General features: G+C 34.0%; 1 protein-coding gene across 2 annotated transcripts in view; it reads left to right on the forward strand.

The window, feature by feature from the left end:
- The window catches only part of ACAP2 (ArfGAP with coiled-coil, ankyrin repeat and PH domains 2), a 144,341-nt gene that overhangs the window by 103,700 nt on the left and 15,839 nt on the right, over positions 1 to 24,802 (forward strand). Inside the window, exons 9-18 of one of the 2 annotated variants that reach the window (XM_046658218.1) lie at positions 259 to 333; positions 5,409 to 5,521; positions 10,241 to 10,261; positions 13,371 to 13,422; positions 14,334 to 14,434; positions 15,005 to 15,110; positions 19,579 to 19,787; positions 20,133 to 20,202; positions 22,211 to 22,302; positions 23,673 to 23,857. In XM_046658218.1, the coding sequence (XP_046514174.1) occupies positions 259 to 333; positions 5,409 to 5,521; positions 10,241 to 10,261; positions 13,371 to 13,422; positions 14,334 to 14,434; positions 15,005 to 15,110; positions 19,579 to 19,787; positions 20,133 to 20,202; positions 22,211 to 22,302; positions 23,673 to 23,857 (1,024 nt within the window). The remainder of the gene's footprint in view (positions 1 to 258; positions 334 to 5,408; positions 5,522 to 10,240; positions 10,262 to 13,370; positions 13,423 to 14,333; positions 14,435 to 15,004; positions 15,111 to 19,578; positions 19,788 to 20,132; positions 20,203 to 22,210; positions 22,303 to 23,672; positions 23,858 to 24,802) is intronic. The other variant, XM_046658219.1, reaches the window with a different exon arrangement.

Genomic DNA, 24,802 nt, shown 5'->3' on the forward strand with positions numbered 1-24,802 from the left:
CCTTGATAAGGCCTCTTGTCACATTTGCTTGGCACCATGACTGTTCTTAGAAACATTTCCCCTAGAGGAGGTATAGACCTTCTAAAAGAAGATTTGATACCAGAGAAGAAAATAACTTCCTCTTTAAAGTTGTAGCCAAAATGCATTTTTAGGTAAACTTAAATTGACTCACTTATCAGGAATATGATTTTTAAAAAAATCATACCTTTTAAAAAAAATTTTTAAGTCTGTATAATTTCCTTTTTTTCCCTTTTATAGTTGGATCGACTGGTTGTGGATGCAGCAAAGGAGAAAAGAGAGATGGAGCAAAAACATTCAACCATTCAGCAAAAGGTACTGGAGGGGAAAAGTTAAGGGAGATTAATTCCCATTTTACACAAATTGTTTGATTATTGGTTTCAGCAAGATACCATTGTGTTGAAACAAATCCTTGAGTTGCTTTAGTAATTAAATTGTTTAGATAAATTCCTCCTTTTTTTGTGAAAAGTAAAATATTTTTCAGATGTTCAGACATGTATTATTCTTTTACATCAAAATATTTGAAAGCCATGCTCTCAAACCGGCTGAAAAATATACCAATCTCTTAGAGGCTTAAGTAGTTTAAAAGTGGCCCTTAGTTGGAATGTAAAACACTATTCATAGTTTCAATTAAGATATCACCAATCCCTGTAAAGTGTGGGGGGGGGGGGAGGAGGGAGGGAGGGAGAAAGAGGTGAGGGGGTGGAGAGTGGGGGGGTGGAGCATCAATGTGTGTGTTTGGTGTTATGCACTTTCCAGTTGCAGTCACTCTAAGTCAGCACCTCTGTCTCCTGTGATGCTGAAATTTCACTTGCATTTCTTGTTAATTTGCCTAAGTCTAGCTAAACTCATATTTCAAAAATATATTTTTAAAAATGAAAATTTAAATATGAAACCAGTCTTTATTTTTGCATGCTAAAAGCTTTGAAAATGACATACTTGGAACTCAACCTAATAATATTTTGTCTTATATAGTTAGTGATATCTTTTGTGTAGTAATCTGAAAATAAGAGGAGAGAATTGGAGGTTGAATGTAATAATACAAGTAGGTTCGGATCCTGGGCACCGACATGGCACAACCAGAGGCACACAACTAGAACATACAACTACATACCAGGAGGCTTTGGGGAGAAGAAGGAAAAAAAAAAAAAGAAGATTGGCAACAGATGTTAGCGCAGCTGCCAATCTTTAAAAAAAACCAGTAAACTAGATCTGACATAGAAGATATCAGTGGAAAAAAGTGAAAGTAAGGAATAAAAGTACTAAAAGTAAGGAAAACTTTATTGGTGATGGGTTATTAATATTCAAAGAGAAACATTATTGAAAAAGGGTAAGATTTGCTATCAGACCATCTTTAAATTAGTTACTTCTAGTTATAGTCAGGTAAGACTAACTTCATGTTTTGTTTTGTTTAAAATTAGAATCACTGTTGGTTGGGTAACTTGTTTTAATGACATTACTGTGGAAAGTGTTAAAAATTGGGACCAATGATTTCTAATTAAAACGAGACATCATGATATTTGTAGAAATGTGACTATTGGCTTAAACTCAATTATTTAATGAATATTATGTGTCTTTTAATATCTTTCCTTCATGTATACTCAGCTCAATGTTGTACTGAACATCCAAAGTAGTTTATTAAATCTGATTAATTTATTTGATTTTAAATAATAGTCAATTACTGTTTTCCTTTAAAGAAAGTAATGCTATTCTTGATCATTTTGAATACTTACCTTTTTTTCTGCCCTTAAATGCTGACACAAGGCTGCATTACAGGTAACAAAAAAAAAAAAAAAGAAAGAAAGAAGGAAGGAAAAGATCCAGTCACTTAAAAATTGAGGGAAAATGTGTCTAGTATAATTATTTAGACTTTTCAAGAATTGAAGTTGATCAATTGAAGAAACATTGGTGCTGTGCACATTCGTGTACATGCCTTTTGGATATGTGCACACATTCCTGATAGATTTATGCCCAGGAGTAAAACTGCTGTATCAGAGGGTATATAATATGTTTAGCAGTAGATGATGCTAAATTATTTTTCAAAATGTTATGCCATTCCCACAGGGAGCACTGTGTGAGAATTCCCATTGCTCCTTGCTACTTCATTGTATTATGAGAGTTTTTGATTTTTGCCAAATTTGGTGGGTCGATAGTGACAGCTCATTGTGGTTTTAATTTATGCTTTAATCACTAATGAGCTCAATCCCCTTCCCCTTTGTCTGTTGGTCGTTTGGATAGCCTGTTTGTGAAATGTGTTAGTCTTTCTCCCATTTTTTCATCGGCTTGCCTGTTGACCAGATTCTTATACATTCTGGATATAAGTCCCTTTTGGGCGTTTATGTGTTTTTAATTTTCACATAGTTTTTTTTTTTTTTTATGACTTTTATGTTTGGTACCTTTTGTGGCTTGTTTAATAAATCCTTCCCAAACAAAGATCATGTACATTTCCTTTATAATCTTCTAAATGTTTACAGATTTGCCTTTTGTGTTTAGATCGTCAGTCCATTTGTAATTGGGTTTTTGTGTTTGCTGTGGGGTAGAGATCCAGTTTCCTTTTGTTCTCTCATTGGTAGCCCGCTGATGCAGATCAGTTATTGAAAAGTTTGTTCTTTCCCTGCTACTCTGTGTTACATCCTCTGTTATACATCACATTTCACTATTTTTGAAGTCTGTTTCAGTCTCTCTATTCCATTTCATTGGTGTTTTTGTCTTAATTGTGCCAATATTGTGCAAATATTATTTTAGCTTTACAGTATATCTAGATATCTGACAAAGCAAAGCCTCCTTCCTACCTTCTCTTCTTCAAAAGTGAATTGCCTAAATTTTGCATTTCCGTATAAATTTCAGGAGCACCTTTTCAGGTTGCATAAAAATAGCTTTTGGGATTTCGATTGGGATGGCATTGGATCTATGAATCATTTGGGGAAGAACCGATGTCTTTATTTTAAAATGTTTTCTAATCCATGAGCTTGAAATATTTCTCCATTTATTTGTTTTTTAAAATGTCCTTCAGAAAGTTTGATAATTTTCATGTACATCTTTTTTTAGATTTATTCCTAGACATTTGTGTTGCAAATGTTTTTGTAAATGTTATATTTTAAAATTTTCTTTTCTGTTTAATTTTGTTATATATTAGAGTAAAATTTATTTTTCTGTATTGATTTTGTAACCAGTAATCTTGTTAAGCTCTTTGTAATACTAATTTATCACTGGATTCTTTTGGATGTTCTGTCTACAAAGTCGTATTGTCTGCAAATGATAGTTCGTTCCTTCCTTTCCAATCCTTTCCTTTTTATTATCTTGCTGGCTATGCTCTCCAACATAATCTTGAATTGACGTGGTAATAATGGTCCTTCTTGTCTTGCTTGCAATTTCAAAAGGAACGGTTTCTATTAGATTTCATTTGTTGGCCAACTTTGGTCTTGCCTTGTATTCCCTGGGCCCCACACCAAAGCTTCAGGTTCTCCTGATGGGGCAAATGCCCTTAAAGATGAAAGCTGGCTGCCTTGCTCTGCTTACCTCTTTGGCTTCCAGTTTTCACTTAATCTTTTGCCTTTAAGTATTCCTTCCTAATTTGTCAGCTCATCAATGTATTTAAGTTCTAATATTATGTTTTTTATTCAACATTATTAGTTGCTTTCATTGTAAAATCATATAATCTGTTACATTTTAAGTACTATAAAATATTAATTGATATTAATAGTAATTAAATTGAAGACAGTTTATCTCAAGAAATATAGTTGAAAATTAGAAAAATACTTATAATTCATTGCATTCTCAAGGAAGTTTTATTTTATGTTTTAAATAGCATCAGGGTTATTAAAAAAACTGCCGATGTTGGGGGCTGGCCCCGTGGCCGAGTGGTTAAGTTCGCGTGCTCCGCTGCAGGCGGCCCAGTGTTTCGTTGGTTCGAATCCTGGGCGCGGACGTGGCACTGCTCATCAAACCACGTTAAGGCAGCGTCCCACATGCCACAACTAGAAGGACCCACAACGAAGAATATACAGCTATGTACCGGGGGGCTTTGGGGAGAAAAAGGAAAAAATAAAATCTTTAAAAAAAAAAAAAAAAAAACTGCCGATGTTACAAATGAAACCTTTAGAATGTTGCTAAGCTCAGTTATTGCTGACTTAATCTTATCTGTGTAATTAAATAAATTATAGCCTCAAATTTTAAATGAGAAAATTAAAAGGTTCCCTGATTTTTTAAATGTAGCAATTCATTTACAGATTCTATTTCACTTGATTATTTTAGATTATCATGTCTTTTTATGGTTAGATTTTGAGACATGTCAGGAGAGTTTTTGTTTTTAATTCTGAGTTTAGTCTGTTTCTTTTTCCCATCCTTCAGACTCTTAGAATTGGAAAGCCCTTAGGTGATTCTTACTCTGCCTCCTCTCTGGTGCAGGACCCCCACATTCTTGGCAGGTGGTCATCCAGCCTCTGCCAAAATCTTTCTCAGGACAGAAAGTTTACTACTCCCTAATAGGATAGCATTCTAAATTTGATCATTGGTCCAGAAGTAATTTTGAAAGTTCTGAGACTGATTTTTAGAGTTTTAAGTTTGGGGATAGCAGCAGTCTTGAAGTTTTGTTCAAATTACTTCAGAAGTTCATCAGGAAATATTTTAAATATAGGATTTCTGATTTCTAAACTTCGTGAATCCTTGGAAAGTTTGAATTGCATTCAAGTGAAAACTAGAATGATTTGAATGATAGAAGAAGACTATGAGTGACTCCATAGTCCTCATAAAAAAGTGAGTTCAGCATGCCCGCTTCAAACTGTGATTCTTTTCCTTTTCAAAGCTAAATTTTATTTTAGGAAAAAGATGCCTTTATCCTACTTCTAAACTCCCAAGTGGTGGAGTTATTACTCCTATCAGAATAAAAAACTATCATAATAGTAATATTCTTAGAAATTAGTAGTAGCTATAAATAATTCCAATTAAATATGTTTATATTCCCTTTTTTTGTTAGCATACACATTACCATGAAATATTTGGATAAAATGAAAACATTTTAAACATAACACTGTGTATAATATTTAGTTGTTCCCTTTGTCTATTTGTATACATATTATTTTGTGCTGTAATCACAGTGTATACACAATTTATACTCTGTTTTCTCTTTTAGAGTATATTCTATATAATCATCTGTATTTTTATATCATCATAATAATTGCATAATAGTCCACTGAATGGAAATACTTTAATATATTGAAGCATTCTTCTGTTATTGAACATTTAGTTCTCCCTCTTTCTTATGAATATTGTTGATGTAACCATCTTAATACAAAGCTTTTCTACCATTTGAGCTGTTTCTCTAGGGTAAACTTATTGTCTAGGGAACTTAGTCAAGTCACATGAACTTTTTTATGTGTTATTTTGTCTAGGATTTCTCCAGTGATGATTCTAAGTTAGAATATAATGTAGATGCTGCAAATGGCATTGTTATGGAAGGATATCTGTTCAAACGAGCCAGCAATGCCTTCAAAACTTGGAACAGGTAATATATTTCAAATCCTAGTCTTGATCTTTCCATATTCACAATTTTCTGACTTTTCCTGTGATTTGGCAACTCTTTCCTTCATAATTCTCTAAATTCACAGTCCATAGTAACTTTCTTGAATCCAGTCCTTTGAAGATAACCTGTCCTTCTAGGAAAGGAGACCCTAAGAAGCAAGTGAAAAATGACAGCACTAATTCTAAATTCTAAAATTTAAGCAAAGTTTAAACCAAGAAGCAAGGAGAATCCTTATAATGCTTGGTCTATAGTGACTAGACTATTTACTTATTATAATAGGTAAATTTGAATGTGAGCTGTCTTCTGTATTTGTTATGAAATAGATCTGAGTACAAATTATATATTGAACATAACGGATGAATGGGACAAGTGAGCTTTTTTACCCCTTTGGGTTCCTCCCCTATATCATGTTTATGTACATTTTTACTTCGTGTTTGCTTATGAGTCTTTAAGCTAAGTGATCCTGATCTTTTTATCTTTGCAGTAACTTTAACCAGGAGTTTTAGGAAATGAGATTTTTATGTATGAAGTGTCTGTGGCAGTTGGTGCTCCTTTATTCTGAACTTGATGGTTACCAAAAACTTTGAATCTTTTGCTAAACTGATTTTTATAAAATATAATCCAGTAAATGTCTGTTAAATGAATGTATAAAATATTTTATTGTATTTTCCCATGTTTTAATATACTAAAGTCAAATAATTTCAGACATTAAGGCATAAAAAAAACGTTGGGTTGTCTCAGGATCTTCCTTCTGAAAAGCAGTGATTAATCTTTTATTCAAAGATGCCTCTCTTTTTGCAAAAAAATTAATTTTGTAATAATTGAGAGTAGTATTGGGTTCTGGTTAATTGATTTACTATTATATTATTGGTTGAATGTGTATATTTTATTTGCTACTTGAACAGGATATGAATTCACTTAATGATAGAGAAGATTTTTTCTTTTTTAAAAAAGTGGACATTAGCAAAATAAATAGAATTTTCTCGGTAAGTTTAATTTAGTATACATTTTTGTTAATTTAAATGGAAATGGTTATGTTTGAATATTCAATGTATCAAATGGGTTCCTAGTCTACCTACTTTGATCTTTTGGTGATAAGGCTATATAGAAAAAATATTCACTGATATTTTCAAATGTCATTGATTTATTGAGGCTTTCCGTAGCATTTGATATTGCCAAATGTTTAAATGGTACATGGTGTGTTTTATTTGAAATAATTTTACTTTTCCTGAGAATGAATATAAACTGGAAAGGATAATGATTATATTTGCTATTAAGTCTCTCTGAGTTATGTACATCTTTTAGAACAACAAGTGAATATAAAAGGACTAACTAACATGGTCTGGTTAGAAATAATGTTTGCAGCTATTGTAAAGTGAAAACGAAAAATTAAAATTCCATTTTCTAAGTTGTAAAAATTAAGACAATAATCTTTTAAGCCTTTCCTGGCAAATTTCTATAGCCAGAGTAGGAAATTAAAATAAAAAATAGTGTGATGGGGGCCGGCCCTGTGGCCGAGTGGTTAAGTTCACACACTCTGCTTCGCTGGCCCAGGGTTTCGCTGGTTCGGATCCTGGGCGCGGACATGGCACCACTTGTCAGGCCACGCTGAGGCTGCGTCCCACATGCTACAACTAGAAGGACCCGCAACTAAAATATACAACTATGTACTGGGGGGATTTGAGGAGAAAAAGCAGAAAAAAATAATAAGATTGGCAACAGTTGTTAGCTCAGGTGCCAATCTTTAAAAAAAAAATTAAAAATAAAATAGTGTGATGGTCAAATTTTTATAAGGAATAAAGATTTCTCAACCAATATGGTTCATGAGATAATGTTAGAATTGAATTTTAACCTTCAGATTTCAAACAATCTACTTAAAGTTTAACACAGTGAAGACACAATAAATCCATAGAAACTATGCCATTATGTTAAGAAGAAATGAAATGAACTTCCATGGACTACTCCCATAAGGAATAGTATCAGACTTCAAAATGAAGCACAGTAAGTGATAGTGGAAAACTACATTACATTTAGGGCAATAGAAGAAAATTAATTCTGATTTCAGCATGGACTTTTCCAGTTTTTATTATTTGCTTATGAATTCTATTACTTGACATAGATACTAAAATGTAACTAAAATCAAGTAGGGGATAACTATTACATTCTCACTTGTAGACAGGTTACCTACCATTTGCAAAGTGAAAAAGACGATACCTTTGGAAATGGGCCGCTTTTTAAAGGAGATACCATCTGTATGTAGTGGGATAACAGTTACTAACTAGAATCATAGATTGTAGTTCTGTTTTAAAACACCCTAATTTTTAGTAAAGAAATGGAGGTGCAGGGAGATGGTTGTTCATTCAAGGTCACATAGCTGGTTTATGACGAGATTGAGGCCCAAAACCTGACATTTTTTTGACTTGCTATGGAAATTCCAAACAATCTGTATTTTGATAAAACAAAATACAGCTTTATTTTAAAAAATAGTTTAAAAATTATTTTAAAAACCTACCTAGTTCATTTGCATTATTAGGAAAAAATTGTGGATAGCAAATTAATTTCATTTTCCTATGCCTTTAAAGAACATTGTGATGAGAACACTAGTAAAAAGTAGACTTACAGGAGTATACCATGTAAACATTATCTAAAACTCTTCACAAACGAAAACAAAAGTCAAACCATTGTAATAAAAGCCATAAATATTTTCTAGCTTATGTCAGTAACTATAAAAAGGAGAAGAAAGTAATCTATTAAATGTTGCTTAGAATTTTCTTCTGCTTTTCAATTTTAAAAATTTGGGCTAGGGGCCAGCCCCGTGGCTGAGTGGTTAAGTTCACGTGCTCCGCTGTGGCGGCCCAGGGTTTCACTGGTTGGAATCTTGGGCATGGACATGGCACCACTCATCCATCAGGTCATGCTGAGGCGGCGTCCCACATGCCACAACTAGGAGGACCCACAACTAAAAATACACAACTATGTTCCAGGGGACTTTGGGGAGAAAAAGGAAAAACAAAATCTTAAAAAAAAAAAAAATTGGACTGTATCAATTTCTTATATGAAGCTTATCAAAAATCTAGTCTCCAGAAAATACTTGCAAATAATTTCCCTTTATCTGTATATGACTTTAAAGTCTGACCTATTTCTCTAGTTCTCTATCCAGTTTGATTTAATGAGTTCTACCAGCCTCTGAATATAAGACTGTATGTTTGTTATATTTGTGCCTTAACTTTAAAAATCCAGGAATCCAGCTATTCAAACATAAAGATTTTTCTGCCCACTAACTATTTTGTTTTAGATTGTTTGTGGGTTAGTTTTAGGGAAGTTTTTTTTTTGTAGTCACCATAAGATACCAATCATATGAAATGACTAATTTTCCATTATCTATAGTTTTATGGAATAGTAGTGTGTAATATTTTCAAAATCAACTTTTTGAAAAGACCTCCTTCCTGAGGGAAATGTGAATTTGACTAGGAATTCCCAATAGTTTTAAAACCTGACCCTGTGCTTCATAAAATCTAGGTATAACTTGAAAGCATCATTCTGTAATATGAAATTTAACTGAAGAGATCATATTTTGTGTGATGTGATTGAAGTAGCATAAAAAGTGAAAGGTTTTGTATCTTATGTGAATTGTTGAGCTTGTTTCTGCTTGCTTTCAAATCTCTAAGTTTGTTGTGTCTATTAAGATTCTTACATGTCTATAATGTATATTTTTTGGAGACGTGAGATCTACCAAAGTAATCTTTCTGTGTCAGGCCATTTTCTCAGTGTGGCAGCTTCACGATAGGCTCAAAGCAGAGCTAGATAGATTACTATTAACCTGCATTTCTCTTCTGTTTTTCGTGATAAATTCATGAAAGATGAATGAAAAAGGAAAACAATTAAATATTAATATAATTTATTTAGTAATAAGCTGGTAAAACTGGTAAAGATGCTGAATAATTGTATGCTATGCTCAGTCTTTGTTGAACTAGAAAATATAGCTCAAAGCATAAAATGTATTATACAGTTTCTTAAAGCATTCCGTATGCTGCTAGTACAGATATAAATTTTTATTTTTATTTGCTTTTTGTTTTAAACTCAGAAGTGTATACATAGATTAACGATAAACTCTACTTATGTGTGGCCTTAGAGTCTCTGCTATCATTTAGTGACAAGTGGGTGAGCAGGTGGGAGGAAGGTTTATTTGGCTGATGATATCTTACAATCTTTGAAATTCTTAGTGATCCCACTTTCCTTGTGAAAAGTTTTCTTTTTCTCAGGTTTATATAGATATATCCATAGTGATTATATCCCTTAATTTTTTAGGAGCAGCTTATTAAGTTAAGGCGGTAGCTATATTTCATAGCTGTGATGATAGAGTCAGAAAATAATAGTAGAAGTATGCCCAAGTGTGCTAAGTCCTACCAGAACTTTCTGTACTATAACACTTGAAGAAAATGTTTGAATATGCTGAAATATTAGTGATGCAGATTCCTAGCAGTTGGAATTAATTGTACAAATGCATATATGTATAAAATGTGAACAAAATGCAAGATATTTTTGACTATTTTATTAGGTTATGAGCTTAAGCTTATTCCTTTAATTCTTGCTTTATTTTCGTATCATGCTAGTCCTTTGCTTATTTTGCACATTTGCGTTTTCATTCTTTTACCACCTTTCCCTTATGTTTTAATCCTGCCCCATTTTTTCACATGACAGGAAAAAGCCCGATCATATCAGGTACCAAATGGCTTCCTTCCCCTCACCCTTACCTTACTCCAGTTTCCTCTTTGGCACGAGAAAGCTCATAATTAACCTGCATTTCTGTTGGATTACTTGCAATGGATATAAAATCTCTTATGTTTTAAATTGGGAAGAAAACAGAAACATATTTGAGAAATGGAGTTATAGCTTTTCATTGCCCATCTCCTCAATTTGTTTTAATCTGGAAAAGAACGTTTGATGTGTTTATAGTTACCAGAAGAAGATATAGATTGAGTAATTTGAATACCTTTATATCTTTTTTTTTTAAGGGACATAAGCTAGTAAAGTTTCTTGAAAAATTTTAAACAGTAACTAGGAAATAATCCCTTTGAGAATAACCATATTACTTATGTTGTAAGGAAACATTGTCAGTTCCTAGATTTTTTTTGTTTGTTTACTATGTTGGTCTTTTTCCCTGTGAAAAAGTAAATTCAAATTGAGATAAAGGAGCATACATGTTCAAGCTTTTAGTTTTGTTAAATGTTTACCTATTTGGCACCTATATGAATGTGTGCACAAATCCATCATCTGTACAGTTTTATTGATAAAACTTCTACATATTTAGAAGTTTGACTTTTACCCATATTCTTGATATCAAGTCACAGTTCTGGGACTGGTGGTCAAATGTGGTAAAAGATACCTGATTTATTTTTTATATATTTTTTCCCTCCCTCCCCCAAATTTTGCCATCTGGAAGCTCTTGTTAGACTTTTAAAATTAATAATATTTGTTTATGAATTTAATATTTTAAAATTAATAATATTTGTTTATGAATTTAATATTTTGGTCTAAAATATTATTTTATTGAGTTATTTCAATGTGAGATAGATATACTGTGGTGTGGAGTGGGTGTTTTATTTTTCTTAGTGAACCAAGAAATTTCCTTTTTAAAAAACTGTCTTATTTTTTGGCTTCGTGGTCAGTTTCTGAATCTTGTAGAATATAGTGTAGTTGTCAGCACAATGCTTTCCAAAGTTTGTCTTTTTTGCTATATAATTGTCCTTTTAAGTGTCTTCAAATTGTACATGGCATGAGCTTAAATTCTTAAGTACTTTTTCTGTTTTCCATGGTCTATGAACTATCTCATTTTTTCTTTTATTAGAAATGTTGCTGATAATCACTAGGGTTATCTACAGAAGCAATTAAAAATTATAATCCTTTTTACTTAGCTATTAGAGTCTTGATCAATGTAAATGAGTATAGTTTTTTTTTTTTTTAATGGCAGAGGAGGGGAAATAATGTCATAAGACATACAGATCTTAGTAATTGAAATTGAAAATTTTTTTCTACCTAGCATACATCATGATTTTTTTCCTTAGGAGGCATTGTCAAATTAAGATGAATTTATAGTATCTTTCCTGAGTGTTCAAAAACTGCTGATGTGAGAAAGTCAGCCAAAAGCTGTTCGATGGCAGGGAAAGTAGCTTTCAAAAATGTATATGATCTGTAAAGTTAATAATCAGAGGAAGTGGTCTCTGACAAAAGACATAAGTTTTTATCTAGTATTTTATTATTATTTTTAGAGGCTATTAGCCTAAGATGCTGCAGGTCAAAAGAAATTTATTTTTTGAAAACCTCAGAAGCATGAAAAGTTCACATGGTTTTATGGGTGTTTCTCATTTGTGCGATAAAACTCTTCGTAGTTTTTCATCAAATTATATGATATGATTACTATAAAACATAAGGATTTTTATTAATATAGTTCACCTTACTTAAAGTGATTTTTTTTAAAAAAAAAACCACTTTGTAATCAATACCAGAGATTGTTTCCATTGCGTGTCATCCCATGTGGCAGGGCTGCACCATTTTGTGTGTTTGTAGGCATTTCCTTTAACACTTCTAACCAACTATGTGTCCCAAAGCAAAGAAACCCGGAAGTTCTTCCTTTTCTAGCCCGCCTCTTGATGATTTGCGTTTAGAGGCAACTCACTTGGTTTTATCTAGATGCTTATTTAACAAATCTCTATTTTAATGGTAAAGATGATACTTTTTTAAGTAGCAAGAAAACCTAACAATCTGTCTAGCTTAAAAATAGGAAAGCATGTAATTATTTTCTCAGCTTTGGAGAATTAACTTAACTGTTTAAAATAGAAATTCTAAATATGTCTAAATACAATTTCTAGTGCTTTGTATTAGTATCAGTGAAAAGGTAGAATCTCTATCTGCTAATAGATTAATAACTAATGTTTACAATAGGAATCATCTCATGAAACTAATTTTAAAATAATGACTCAAATATTGTTTTACCTTTCATGCTTGATGAGAATTTTTGCTTCCTTTTATGAATGGCTTTTGGCTGTAAATTTTTTTTGTAAGTCTTTAGGTCCTTTTACTGTTTTAATAAATTAGAATTAGTAAATATGTCATACCTAGTGTAGCTTTTTCTTCCAAAGAAGATTGCAGTAAATTGTTTGCATGATAATTTACAATAAAGAGCAGAAAAATATGAATAGTTGGGTGAAGCATTTTTAGTTAACTTTGATTATTCTGCTTTGAAGTAGTTTATATGAAAGTAAGGCAAAGTAAATTGGCGATTATCTCCTGTTTGATATCAGTTCTAAAATGATGATTTAATTTCACGTTTTGCTTAACAAATCAAATGCTTGCTGAATTAGCTACAGAAAGGTTAAAAACAAAGCACCATTTATTTCAATGTCTTACTGTATGCAGATGGATAGTCTTATTTACAGTATAAATTTATTCGTACTTTATAATAAAAGCAATTATTTGAGGGGAAGGATTTTAATTATTTTTGAGGAACTTCAGAAAACTAAGTTTTTACTTTAAAACAGTTATTTGGTGATAGCATAAAGGATAACAGCTTTTGTTAGCATTTAAATTTCTGACATAAAATGAATCACAATATAGTAATTTTATTTTCCTAATCTGTGGTTTTAAAATTGTTGTTTACTTTCAGTAGTTATCTCATTGACATCAGTGTATATAAAGCAAAAGAAAACAATACACTTTTCAAAACATAATTACCATAAACTGACTTTCTAGTGCTTTCCCAAATATTTCATTTCTAACAACAACTGAAATAAATTATGTTTGTGAAAACTTAATCTATTTTGTATTTATTTAGACGCTGGTTTTCAATACAGAACAATCAGTTGGTTTACCAGAAAAAGTTCAAGGTAGGTGTCTTATTAGGTAATGAAGTGAAAGCCCAGTGAGTGCCCAGTTTCAGTTCTTTATCTACTTGTCTTGATAAAGCGTTGAAGTTCATAAATGCTCGTGTGCAAAGTTATTATTTGCATATTAGTTTTATCTTTGGATGTGTTAAAGAAGACTCAAAAGTGGAAAGCATCAGCATACCATCCTTAAAAGCAGAGCGATTATGAGTCCTGAATTCATAATTCACAGCTTTGAAATAGACTTTTCTGTGTCCCAGAATTATTATTTTTATTTCTTCATATATTTCTTTGTTCAGCTGTGTGACAGGAATAACACTACCACTCCGTAGTACTATTTTGAGGCTGAAGGAAAAGATGTCTTTTAAGAAATATCACCTTAGGGCCAAAGGTGATAATATAGAAAGGTTAAAAATGCCGTTAAATTTAGTAAGCTTGAGGTAATTTAGATAGCAACCTCTAAATTTGTTAATATTGTTTTTATGTATTTGTTTTTCTGAACTAAGGGTGAGGAATTTTTATTTGTTTAAAAGTCATACTGAGATTACGTGTGACTTGAGAATATTAAAAATAGAAACAAAGAACCACTAGTTAATTGATGACTTGATTTTTACCTAGTTAGCCTTTGTAAATGATATATTCAACTGTAAATTAATTAAGCTCTTTTATATAAGCTATTTCATTTAATCCTTATACAGCAATTTTATGAGGCAGGTAAAATTATTAACAGGACAGAATTACTTTTATTAGTTCTATCTATGTTGATAACTTCTATCTCTAATTTAAAATAAGATAAAATATAAATCTTTAAAATCGGACCATTTATTCCAAGTAATATTTCTAAGTATGTCATTGTTGGTAGTAGGATTTAAAACCTAGGTTGAAAACATGGGAGTTTTGTTTCGTTAATGTAGGATAACCCCACTGTGGTAGTGGAAGATCTCCGGCTCTGCACAGTGAAGCATTGTGAAGACATAGAACGACGATTCTGCTTTGAGGTGGTCTCTCCAACAAAGTGAGTGGTTCTAGAGAATTTGGAAGTTGCTTTATGTTTCTATAGTTTGTCTTAAAGAACTTTCCAGAATAGAGAAAGATTTGTGTTTCACTAGTGAATATCTGTGCTAAAGAGGAAAAAAGTATTTTAAAAGGAAATTTCACTAATGATTATAGGTATTACAGTCAGATATTTATGTAATTTCTGCCCGGTATCATGTTCTTTATATTCCATAAAGATTATTGATGTGGCCATATGAAAACTTTTTAGCTTTCATGATGATGAACTGAAGTCATACATTAGATCAATTTCTCTGATAACTATCATTTCATATTTCTACCCAATAGAAAAAATTAGTAGTGGTAGTATGTTTCTATGGTAAATTTAAAGTTTGTTTTCAATAGGTAACTTATTTCATTGGTACCTTGATTGCTTTTTGAACATACTCTGTCGTGAAGATAGGTGAAATAAAACCTTTCAACAGAAATTATTGTTAGAAAATTATTAAATAGCAAAATGGGCAAAAAAAGTAAACCTTATTTTTTGGGGGGTTAATTTTGTATCTGAAAAAACGACGTCATTTCATTTTAGAAGCTGTATGCTTCAGGCGGATTCTGAAAAGCTGCGCCAGGCATGGATTAAAGCTGTTCAGACCAGTATCGCTACTGCTTATAGAGAGAAGGGTGATGAATCAGAGGTTAGTAAACAATACTGCAATACCAGATGATATATTGCCAAAGTTTTTAACTTTAGTTGCAACATTGTATGATTATAACATTCTTTTTTTATTGAGATATTGAGAATTGACATATAACCTTATATTAGTTTCAGGGGTACTACGTAATAATTTGATATTTGTATACACTATGCAATGATCACCACAATAAGTCTAGTTACCATCTATCACTGTACATAGTTACAAAAGCTTTTTTTCTTGTATTGAGACCTTTTAAGATTTACTCTCATAGCACCTTTCAAATATGCCATACAGTATTAATAACTATAGTCATCATGCTGTACTTTACATCCTCATGACCTATTTATTTTATGACTGGGAGTTCGTACCTTTTGACCACCTTAACCCATGACATTCTTTTTTATGGAGGATGATTTTTGTAATTGAAATGGGTTTTATATGTAAAATCTAGATTCAATTTCTCTTTTGTTTATTTCTCTTGACTTTACCTATCATTTTAATTCAATATTTGAATATATGTCCAAAATTGACAGGTATTCTGATGTATTTTTCCCCACAATATTTTATTATTTTAATTAATAAATAATATTTTAACAAATAATAAAACAATATTTTAATTAATAAAATAATGAACGTGAAGGGTATTTAAAATTAAAACTAGGTAAGAAGCAAAAGGGGAAAGTTCAAATTGTCTCTTAGTTGAAGTCTCCCTGGAGAAGGAAAGCTGGATATGGAGTCTTAGGGCATAGTCTGCCTTCAGCTTCTTCCCAATGAATTTACAAACTCTTTTGAGCAAGGCCATGAGTAAGTCTTGAGAAATGGAACTCACCACTTGCTTCAGTGGCTTCCTGAAAATGAGGCTTTTGTGAGTCCCTGCATGTCTAAAAATGTCTTTATTTCATTCTCACATTTGTTTGATAGTTTGGTTGGGTGTGGAATTTTTAGTTTGGAAATAAGAATTCTTAAGAATTTTAACAGCAAAATAAAATCTTTGGGAAAAAAAAAGGGGGGCTGGCCCCGTGGCCGAGTGGTTAAGTTCGCGCGCTCCACTACAGGCGGCCCAGTGTTTCATTGGTTCGAATCCTGGGCGCGGACATGGCACTACTCATCAAACCACGCTGAGGCAGCGTCCCTCATGCCACAACTAGCAGGACCCACAACAAAGAATATACAACTATGTACTGGGGGGCTTTGGGGAGAAAAAGGAAAAAAAAATAAAATCTTTAAAAAGAAAAATAAAAGGTTCCGCACATGTCCCCAGCGCGAGTCGGCAACCTCGTCCGCAGCTCTCTGAGCCCACAGCCTTTTTCCGCCGCCGTGTTGCCAAGATGTCGCTTTCAAACAAGCTGACGCTGGACAAGCTGAACGTGAAGGGGAAGCGGTCGTCATGAGAGTGGACTTCAACGTTCCTATGAAGAACAACCAGATAACGAACAACCAGAGGATCAAGGCTGCTGTCCCAAGCATCAAATTCTGCTTGGACAATGGAGCCAAGTCAGTTGTTCTTATGAGCCACCTGGGCCGGCCTGATGGTGTCCCCATGCCTGACAAATATTCCTTGCAGCCAGCTGCTGTTGAACTCAAGTCTCTGCTGGGCAAGGATGTTTTGTTCTTGAAGGACTACGTGGGCCCAGAAGTGGAGAAAGCTTGTGCTGACCCAGCTGCAGGGTCTGTCATCCTGCTGGAGAACCTTCGCTTTCATGTGGAGGAAGAAGGGAAGGGCAAAGATGCTTCTGGGAACAAGGTTAAAGCTGAGCCAGCCAAAATAGAAACCTTCCGAGCTTCACTTTCCAAGCTAGGGGATGTCTATGTCAATGATGCTTTTGGCACTGCTACTTTAGTGAGTACTTCCTACAACCTAGGACATGCTCCTATATAATCATGCTGTAGCCATCAGAATCAAGAATGAGCACTGAAACATTGCTATCATTTAATTCCCAAAGATCAAGTTTTAACATTTGTCCCAGTAATTTTCTTTTTTTTTTTAATATTTTTTTAAAATTATTTTTCCTTTTTCCCCCCAAAACCCCCTGGTACATAGTTATGTACTTTTAGTTGTGGGTCACTTCCAGTTGTGGCATGTGGGATGCTGCCTCAGCATGGCTTGATGAGCGGTGCCATGTCCACACCCAGGATTTGAACTGGCGAAACTCCGGGCCGCCGAATTGGAGCGTGCGAACTTAACCACTCAGCCAGGGGCCGGCCACAGTAATGTTCTTTACAGCAAAAAATCCAGTCCAGAAGCACAGGTAGCGCTTAGCTGTCATGACTCTTCAGTTTCTTTCAGTCAGGAATACTTCCTTAGTCTTACCTTGACCTTCTTGACCTTGATAACTTTGAAGATTATAGACTAGTTATTTTGTAGAATGTCCCTCAATGTGGGTTTGTCTGATGTTTAGTCACAAAGTTATGCATCTTTGGCAGGAATATATATAAATGATGCTGTGTTCTTCTCACTGCATCCTCTCAGTGGCACTTGATGTTGATTTTTCCCATTATTGGTGATGTTAACATTGATCACTTGATTAAGGTAGTGTCTGCTAGACTTCTCTGCTGTAAAGTTACTTTGCTAGGTAATAAGTATTTTGTGGGAGAGATACTTTGAGACTATGTAAATAATCTGTTCCCCATCAAGCTTTACATTTTTTTAATGTAATTGTGTTAGGATAGGCCCCTATTTTGTTCAGTGTGTTATAATCCATTACTATTGTTATTTATTTTGTTGCTTAGATTGACCTAAGTTTGGCCAGTGGAGTTTTGGCTTCTATATCCTTTTGACATGCTCTCATTAATCTTTCAGTTCTTAATTTCTAGGCATGATGAGGTGTTCCGGGTTCATCTTCTTGTACTTTCTTTGTACTAGCTCTGAAATCAGCAGTTTCTCCGAAGAGCTCTAGTCCCTTTTGGTGGGGAATGTTTTTAGAAACCAAGATAAAGGAATATATGTATGCATATACACATATATACCTTTACGTCTATATTTCTTTATATATCTATTTATATTGAAAACCATTAGTATGTGTATTGGTATCTCCAGTTCTAATCTAATACAACAGAGTTTGTTCTAATTCTCTCCCTTTCCATATAAATAACTCCTTTCTTTGCAGAGAGAAATCTGGCTCCCATTTATTTTTAACATGTTTATTTATATGATCAGTATCCCCTGTATGTAAGCAGTATCCTTTCTCTGCTGCCACTTGCTCCCTCACCTGACTCAGACTCTGACACCTCCCAGTTGTGGCACTCCCACTCCGCATTCCTCTCCCTCCTCAGGTTCTCACTTTCCTTGCTGGGCTATCTCCCTGTGCAGATACCCTCCTTATCCTGCTTGGATCCAGCAACCTGTATGGGGTTGCTCTCATTTGGGGATATGCTCCTCACCTAGCTCAATGATCTCTGGAATGCCGTCTCCCCACACTTTCTTTGCTTGGCCCCACCTAATGGCTATTGAATTGAATTTTCAGGAAGGACAAGGCAAAGGCCAAATTATATTTCTAATGACTCTATACTAAAATACTGGCTTGTTAAGGTTGAAATGTTTTTAAACCAGAAGACTTTTTAGGTCATGTTTTGTTTGTTTGTTTGTTTTTGCTGAGGAAGATTTGCCCTGAGCTAACATCTGTTGCCAGTCTTCCTCCATTTTATATGGGAGCTCCCGTCACAGCATGGCCACTGATAGACAAGTGGTCTAGATCTGTGCCCAGGAACCAAACCCGGGCCGTTGAAGTGGAGCACATCAAACTTAACCACAAGGCCACCAGGGCTGGCCCTAGATCATGTTTTTAATTGCTTAGGATCCCCAAACTGTATCTTTGTGTTTGGTCATTATTGGTATGGACTTTGCTGTGCACTTAAAAAATTAGCTTTTTACTTATCCACCACCTTTTGCTTTTCTCCTGGTTCCCTAATAGCCCATGAGATTTTTAGACATTGTGTATTCTATTGTTGATATGCTGCATAATTATAATTATGTAATCAATCTGTTCTTTAGTAAAAGGCCATACTGTTTCCAGGTTTTCACTGCACTAATTGAAACAGCTTGTTTGCAGTTCATTGAATACTTTGGAAAAACTTGGTATAAAATATTTACTTTATTCTTGAGTTTCAATAATCTAGTGTTTACTCCCTCCATCTCTCACCATGCATGTTTAATTAGTATTCCCCTTTCTTTTTGCCCTCCTATCTTGTACATATGTTCATTGTGTCAGTTATTTTTCCTGTATGTATACACACATGTAATTTTCAATGTTTGTATGTTTCTCCCCACGAGGCTAAAAGCCAATTGATGGAGGAACCTGTATCTTTTTATCCTTGAATCTCTAATGCCTAGAACAGTGCCCAGCTTAGGCCCATTATAGGCCTTCAATTTATTGATTGGAAAAGCTTTTGTTAGGAGCATGTAGTGTGCAGTATAGTATTACAATCTTTTTTTTTTTTTTTTTAAACAAGTAATTCTTAATTCTTTTAGAAGCTGGATAAGAAATCATCTCCATCCACAGGAAGCCTGGATTCTGCAAATGAGTCAAAAGACAAATTGCTGAAAGGAGAAAGTGCGCTGCAGCGAGTCCAGTGCATCCCTGGCAATGCCAGCTGTTGTGACTGTGGTCTGGCAGACCCGCGGTGGGCCAGCATCAACCTGGGCATCACCCTGTGTATTGAGTGTTCTGGGATTCACCGGTGGGTAGGCCATCCTAGTGTGAGACACTTCTTTTGGATAAACACGCATTATAAATTATCATGTCCTGTTGGTTAGAGAGCCCTTTTCAATTGCCCAGTTTGACTGCCAGTTTGTATCTCTTTGTTATTTTTGTAAAGTGGTTAAAATTTTGGTTTGTGAAATCTTTTGAGGACTTTGGTTCACCATTCATTATAAACCAGAAGATCTATCCCTGCTTATACACGTGTTGAGGGCTATATTGGAGACTATGTCACATTAAAAGAGAAAAATAATTTGCATAATCTGCAAATAGAGTAGAGACTTGATAGTTTCATATATTAATAGTCTTTTTTTCCTCCACTTAGGAGTCTTGGAGTTCATTTTTCAAAAGTACGTTCTTTAACTTTAGACACCTGGGAACCTGAACTTTTAAAGGTAAAATAAATATTTGCTTAAGAACATGTCATATTTTCACATAAAAAGTCAGAATTTTAGAATCTTAGTTTACAAATATATGAGTTTCTCAATGTTAACAATGAACTAATTTGTGTTGGAACACATCTGAAGGTATTTTGGCAAATCTGGTGTTTTCATATTGGATTTTAAAAATTGCTAAGTTATATAAAACTCTTAGCTCCAAGTCAGTTCACTTTTTAGGAAACCAGTGTTCCTATATTTTTATGTTTTCTCAAAAAATATCTTAGATTCTGTGCCTTAATTTTAATCTTTCATAATTATATAAATTCTTGTTAAAAACATGAGATATAGTGCTATAGTAAGCTCCATAATGGATTGGTATAGCATGTTGTTATCATTGCGTTATTTTAGCATAGGACCATTTGCAAATTTATATTTGTCAGGGTAGTAGTCATCAAACCAAGACATCCCTTTTCCCTGTGTAAGGATTCATGTCTGTGAAAATGTCATAAATAATTTTAGATCACAACTGGATTTCTAATAAGATTTACAAAACTGGTATCAGTTAATAGTGTATTTCTTTTAATTCCCACCACTTAGTTTACCATATTGTAAAAAAAATACTTCAGTTTAAAGGTTGTAGTATACTCTCCATTTGTTTCTTTCTGAAAATTGTGTTCTTAATGTGCTTGTGTTTTTATTTCAAGCCATAGATAAGCTGGTAATCCTGTCTGTTGTGTAAACTGAAAAATTTGCTGTGTGGAATTGTTGTGTAAACACCTAATGAAAGTGATAAATTGGCTCGTAAGGTAGAGCCCTATTTAGATAGATTCTATTAATTGTTATGAATTCAAAGGAGAAGAAAGTGGAGGATTAAGAGGTAGAAATCTAATATCTGCATCAACTTTATGTGTAGATGTGAACTCAGTGGATTCAATTTAGGAAATTTGGTTGAAACACAAGTGTCTGATACATTTAAAAAAATGACCAAGGGGCCAGCCCCAGTGGCCTAGTGGTTAAGTTCAGTGTGCTCCACTTTGGCAGCCTAGGTACAGTTCCTGGGCGTGGACTTATACTCCTCTCTTAGTGGCCATGCTGTGCTGGTCGCCCACATACTAAAAAAGATAGAGGAAAATTGGCACGGATGTTAGCTCAGGGCGAATCTTCCTCAGCAAAAAACAACAAAGACCAAAACTTTTAAACACTATGTTTTGAAATACTTTTGTATAAACTGTAAGGAGAAAATAGTTTACTTCAATTCTGAGTTGTTTAAAATTTCACCTGTCTTGCCGTAGGCTTCTTTTGTCAGTTAATTTCTCAGACATTGTGAATGATATGCAGTATTGTGCTAGTCATAGCGGAGGGATAGAAAACTAGCAAAAGATGGGTGAGGAGAAACCCTTTCTTGTAGGAGTGGTAAACTTCTAGAGGAGGTATTCTGGTGAAGAACGGCAGAATGGTGATACTGCTCTCAGTCCTTGTCTCATTTTGTTTTAACTTTAAACTTTGTAGAATGAGCAGTTACAGAATATACAAAGGAATTAATTAGCTGTACTTCCTTTAATGGCCAGCTCTGGTGGTCTAGTGGTGAAGAGCTGGCTCTCTCACTGCTATTGCCTAGGTTTGTTTCCCAGTCAGAACCACACCACCCATCCTACTATGACAGCTGCATGTTGCTGTGACACTGAAAGCTATCCCACTGGTATTTCAAATACCAGCAGGGCCACCCATGGTGGACAGGTTTCACTGGAGCTTCCAGACTAAGGCAGACTAAGAATAACGACCTGGCTGCACACTTCTGAAAAATTGGCCATGAAAACCCTATGAATAGCAGCAGAGCATTGTCTGATACAGCACCGGAAGATGAGAAGATGGTGCAAAAAAGACCAGCAGAGTTCTGCTCTGCGGTACACATGGTTGCTAGGAGTCAGAATTGACCGGACGCATTAACGAGAAACTTGCTTTAATGACTTTTTTAGTATTTTAAGGAATTTATCGCTTGTTTTTCTATTTTCCTGCCAAACAGCTTATGTGTGAGTTGGGGAATGATGTTATAAATCGAGTTTATGAAGCTAAAGTGGAAAAAATGGGAATAAAGAAACCACAACCAGGACAAAGGTACTATTTCACCTGTCTTCATGTGTTACCTTTTTTTTTCTCCTAATCAGGAATATAGCTATGATTTTATTTTACTGTAAGTAATATGTAATATTGAGATAGACTGTTTAGAAGAGATCATTACTGTTTAAGTGTGGCTGTCTCTTTCTTGGGTATGTTAATTAGATAATTATGTTTTATTGATCAGATAATCAATTATAGTCTCCAGATGAAAGAGAATCTTAAAAATTAAGGCTACATATGAATATGAAAGCGCTTAGCAGTTAAAGTAGACCAAAGTTATGTTAGTGGCAGGCCTTTTAAAAGGGAATCTGTTCATTAATGTGTCTAAGGATCAAGTTTCTACTACCTACAATGAATAATTTTACATTCTTTGACTTAGTTCAGCAAATATTTGTTAATCACATACTTCATACATGGCATTATGATGTTGAATTAAAGGTGAAAAGGGTAGCTTCTTTTTGCAGATAATACTTAATTGCTGTGTTTGAAATTATACTTCCATTTCTACATATGGAGGCTCATTGAACCAAGTGGCTAAGAGTGCTTTCAGGGTACATGAGCGCTTTTGTTGTTGATATTGTTTTTAGTCTTTATGATTCTTTGTTTTTAGCATTAAAATTTTATTTGCCGTAATCTTATGTTGAGATTTTATGTTTGACTAAATCTTTATGTATAATCAATACTATTTTAAAATTATTGCTCTCTAAACTGGTATCACTTAAATCCGATTATTTATTTGCTAAAGCATGGCTGTTTGAGGTATTTCAGACCTTGAAATATCCTGTTTTAGTCAAAGACCTAAGCATTTTAACAATATATAAGAAAGGAAAGGTATAAAACAGATGTAGCTTTTTATGATTGTATCATAAATCAAAAGTTTAAAATGTGACATCTTTTTTCCCCCTTAAGTTAGGAATGCTATATTGTTTTAAAGTAGTTGTCTTATGAAAAATTATGACCATCAATAGTGATAGTTAATACGTGTCATTATTTATTGGAGTAAAGATTAAATTTAATTAATTTCTATAAATTTCTATAGTTGTTTGGTAATGTTTTTCATTCTCTAGAAAAGCACAAGGGAATATATAGATAGAAGTGAATGAACACAGAAATTAAGAGAATACGAGAGTGCCTTGTTAATACTTGTGATTTTTTTTCAGTTAATTATTTGTATTTTATTTGGACATGAAATCATAGTGCATTAAATATTTGGAAGGAAAATATGTTGCACACTGTCACAAATTCAGTTTTAACTAGAATTACATTTAGTGACTTTATTTGAAATAGTCAGTATACACTGGCTTCTTTTCAGTAGTAGCCATGCTAAGAGATTAAGCAGAACATCATGACATTTTTATGTATACCAGACAGGAGAAAGAGGCATATATCAGAGCAAAATATGTGGAGAGGAAATTTGTGGATAAATATTCTATGTCATCATCACCTCCTGAGCAGGAAAAAAAGATTATCTCCAAAAGTTGTGAAGAAAAGAGGCTGAGCATTTCTAAACTTGGGCCAGGTGACCAACTCAGAGCATCTCTCCAAAGTTCAGGTATTACAGCTTACCTGTTGTGCAGATAAATCTTAAGCTGAAGTCTCTTTCTTAATCTCTGAATTAGTAGCTATTGTAGATTTTTTAAATACTAAAAATCTGTTTACTTCTACATATTCTAAGAAAACGTTGTGTCTTAAAGCAATTAAATTTAAATACAGTCACGCGCTGCTTAACGACAGGGATACGTTCTGAGAAGTGCGTCCTGAGGTGATTCCGTTGTTGCACGAACGTCACAGAGTGCACTTACACAACCCTGGAGAATAAGCCTACTACCCAGCTAGGCTATGTGGTACTCATCTTATGGGACCGCTGTTGTATACACAGTCTGTCATTGACTGAAAGGTTGTTAGGCAGCCCATGACTGTAGTGTCTTGGTAATTCACATTTCTAGGTAATGTGTATGTTCTAAGGAGTAAAACTGCTTAAAATGCGAGGGGAGATGGGATTATAAATCTCATAGTAAAAAGCCCTAAATATCTGATTAACCACTTAATATCCTTCCTATTTTTTTCCTCCTAAATTTTTCCCAGTAACGTTTTTTCCTGCCCTTTTCCCTTCTTACGGCCTGCTTTGTGCTTTGCTAACTTGCATGTCCCCAGTGGTTGCTGTAAATAGCGACGAGGCCAGGCGGGAGTCTCTGTTCTGTCCTGATGAGCTAGATTCACTCTTCTCCTACTTTGATACTTCTTCAAAACTACGTAGTAGTAAGTACTACTCTTGTGGAGCATTCCAAGTCTGTGCCAGTGGTCATTGTGCGGTGTGGCCATTTCTCTAGATGTTACCCATTGTCTCAGAATTACACATTACTTACAGTCGTACAATAAACTAAGCTCTTACTGTCCCTGGCATACGGGGTAGTGAGATGTGTTATGACTCTGAAGATAAGTTTATTTTCAAGCTTTGTGACTGATTCATATTTTGATAAGCTAAGCATTCGAAAGG

The sequence above is a fragment of the Equus quagga genome, chromosome 4 (genome assembly GCF_021613505.1).
Source record: "Equus quagga isolate Etosha38 chromosome 4, UCLA_HA_Equagga_1.0, whole genome shotgun sequence".
Taxonomy (NCBI): Eukaryota; Metazoa; Chordata; class Mammalia; order Perissodactyla; family Equidae; genus Equus; species Equus quagga.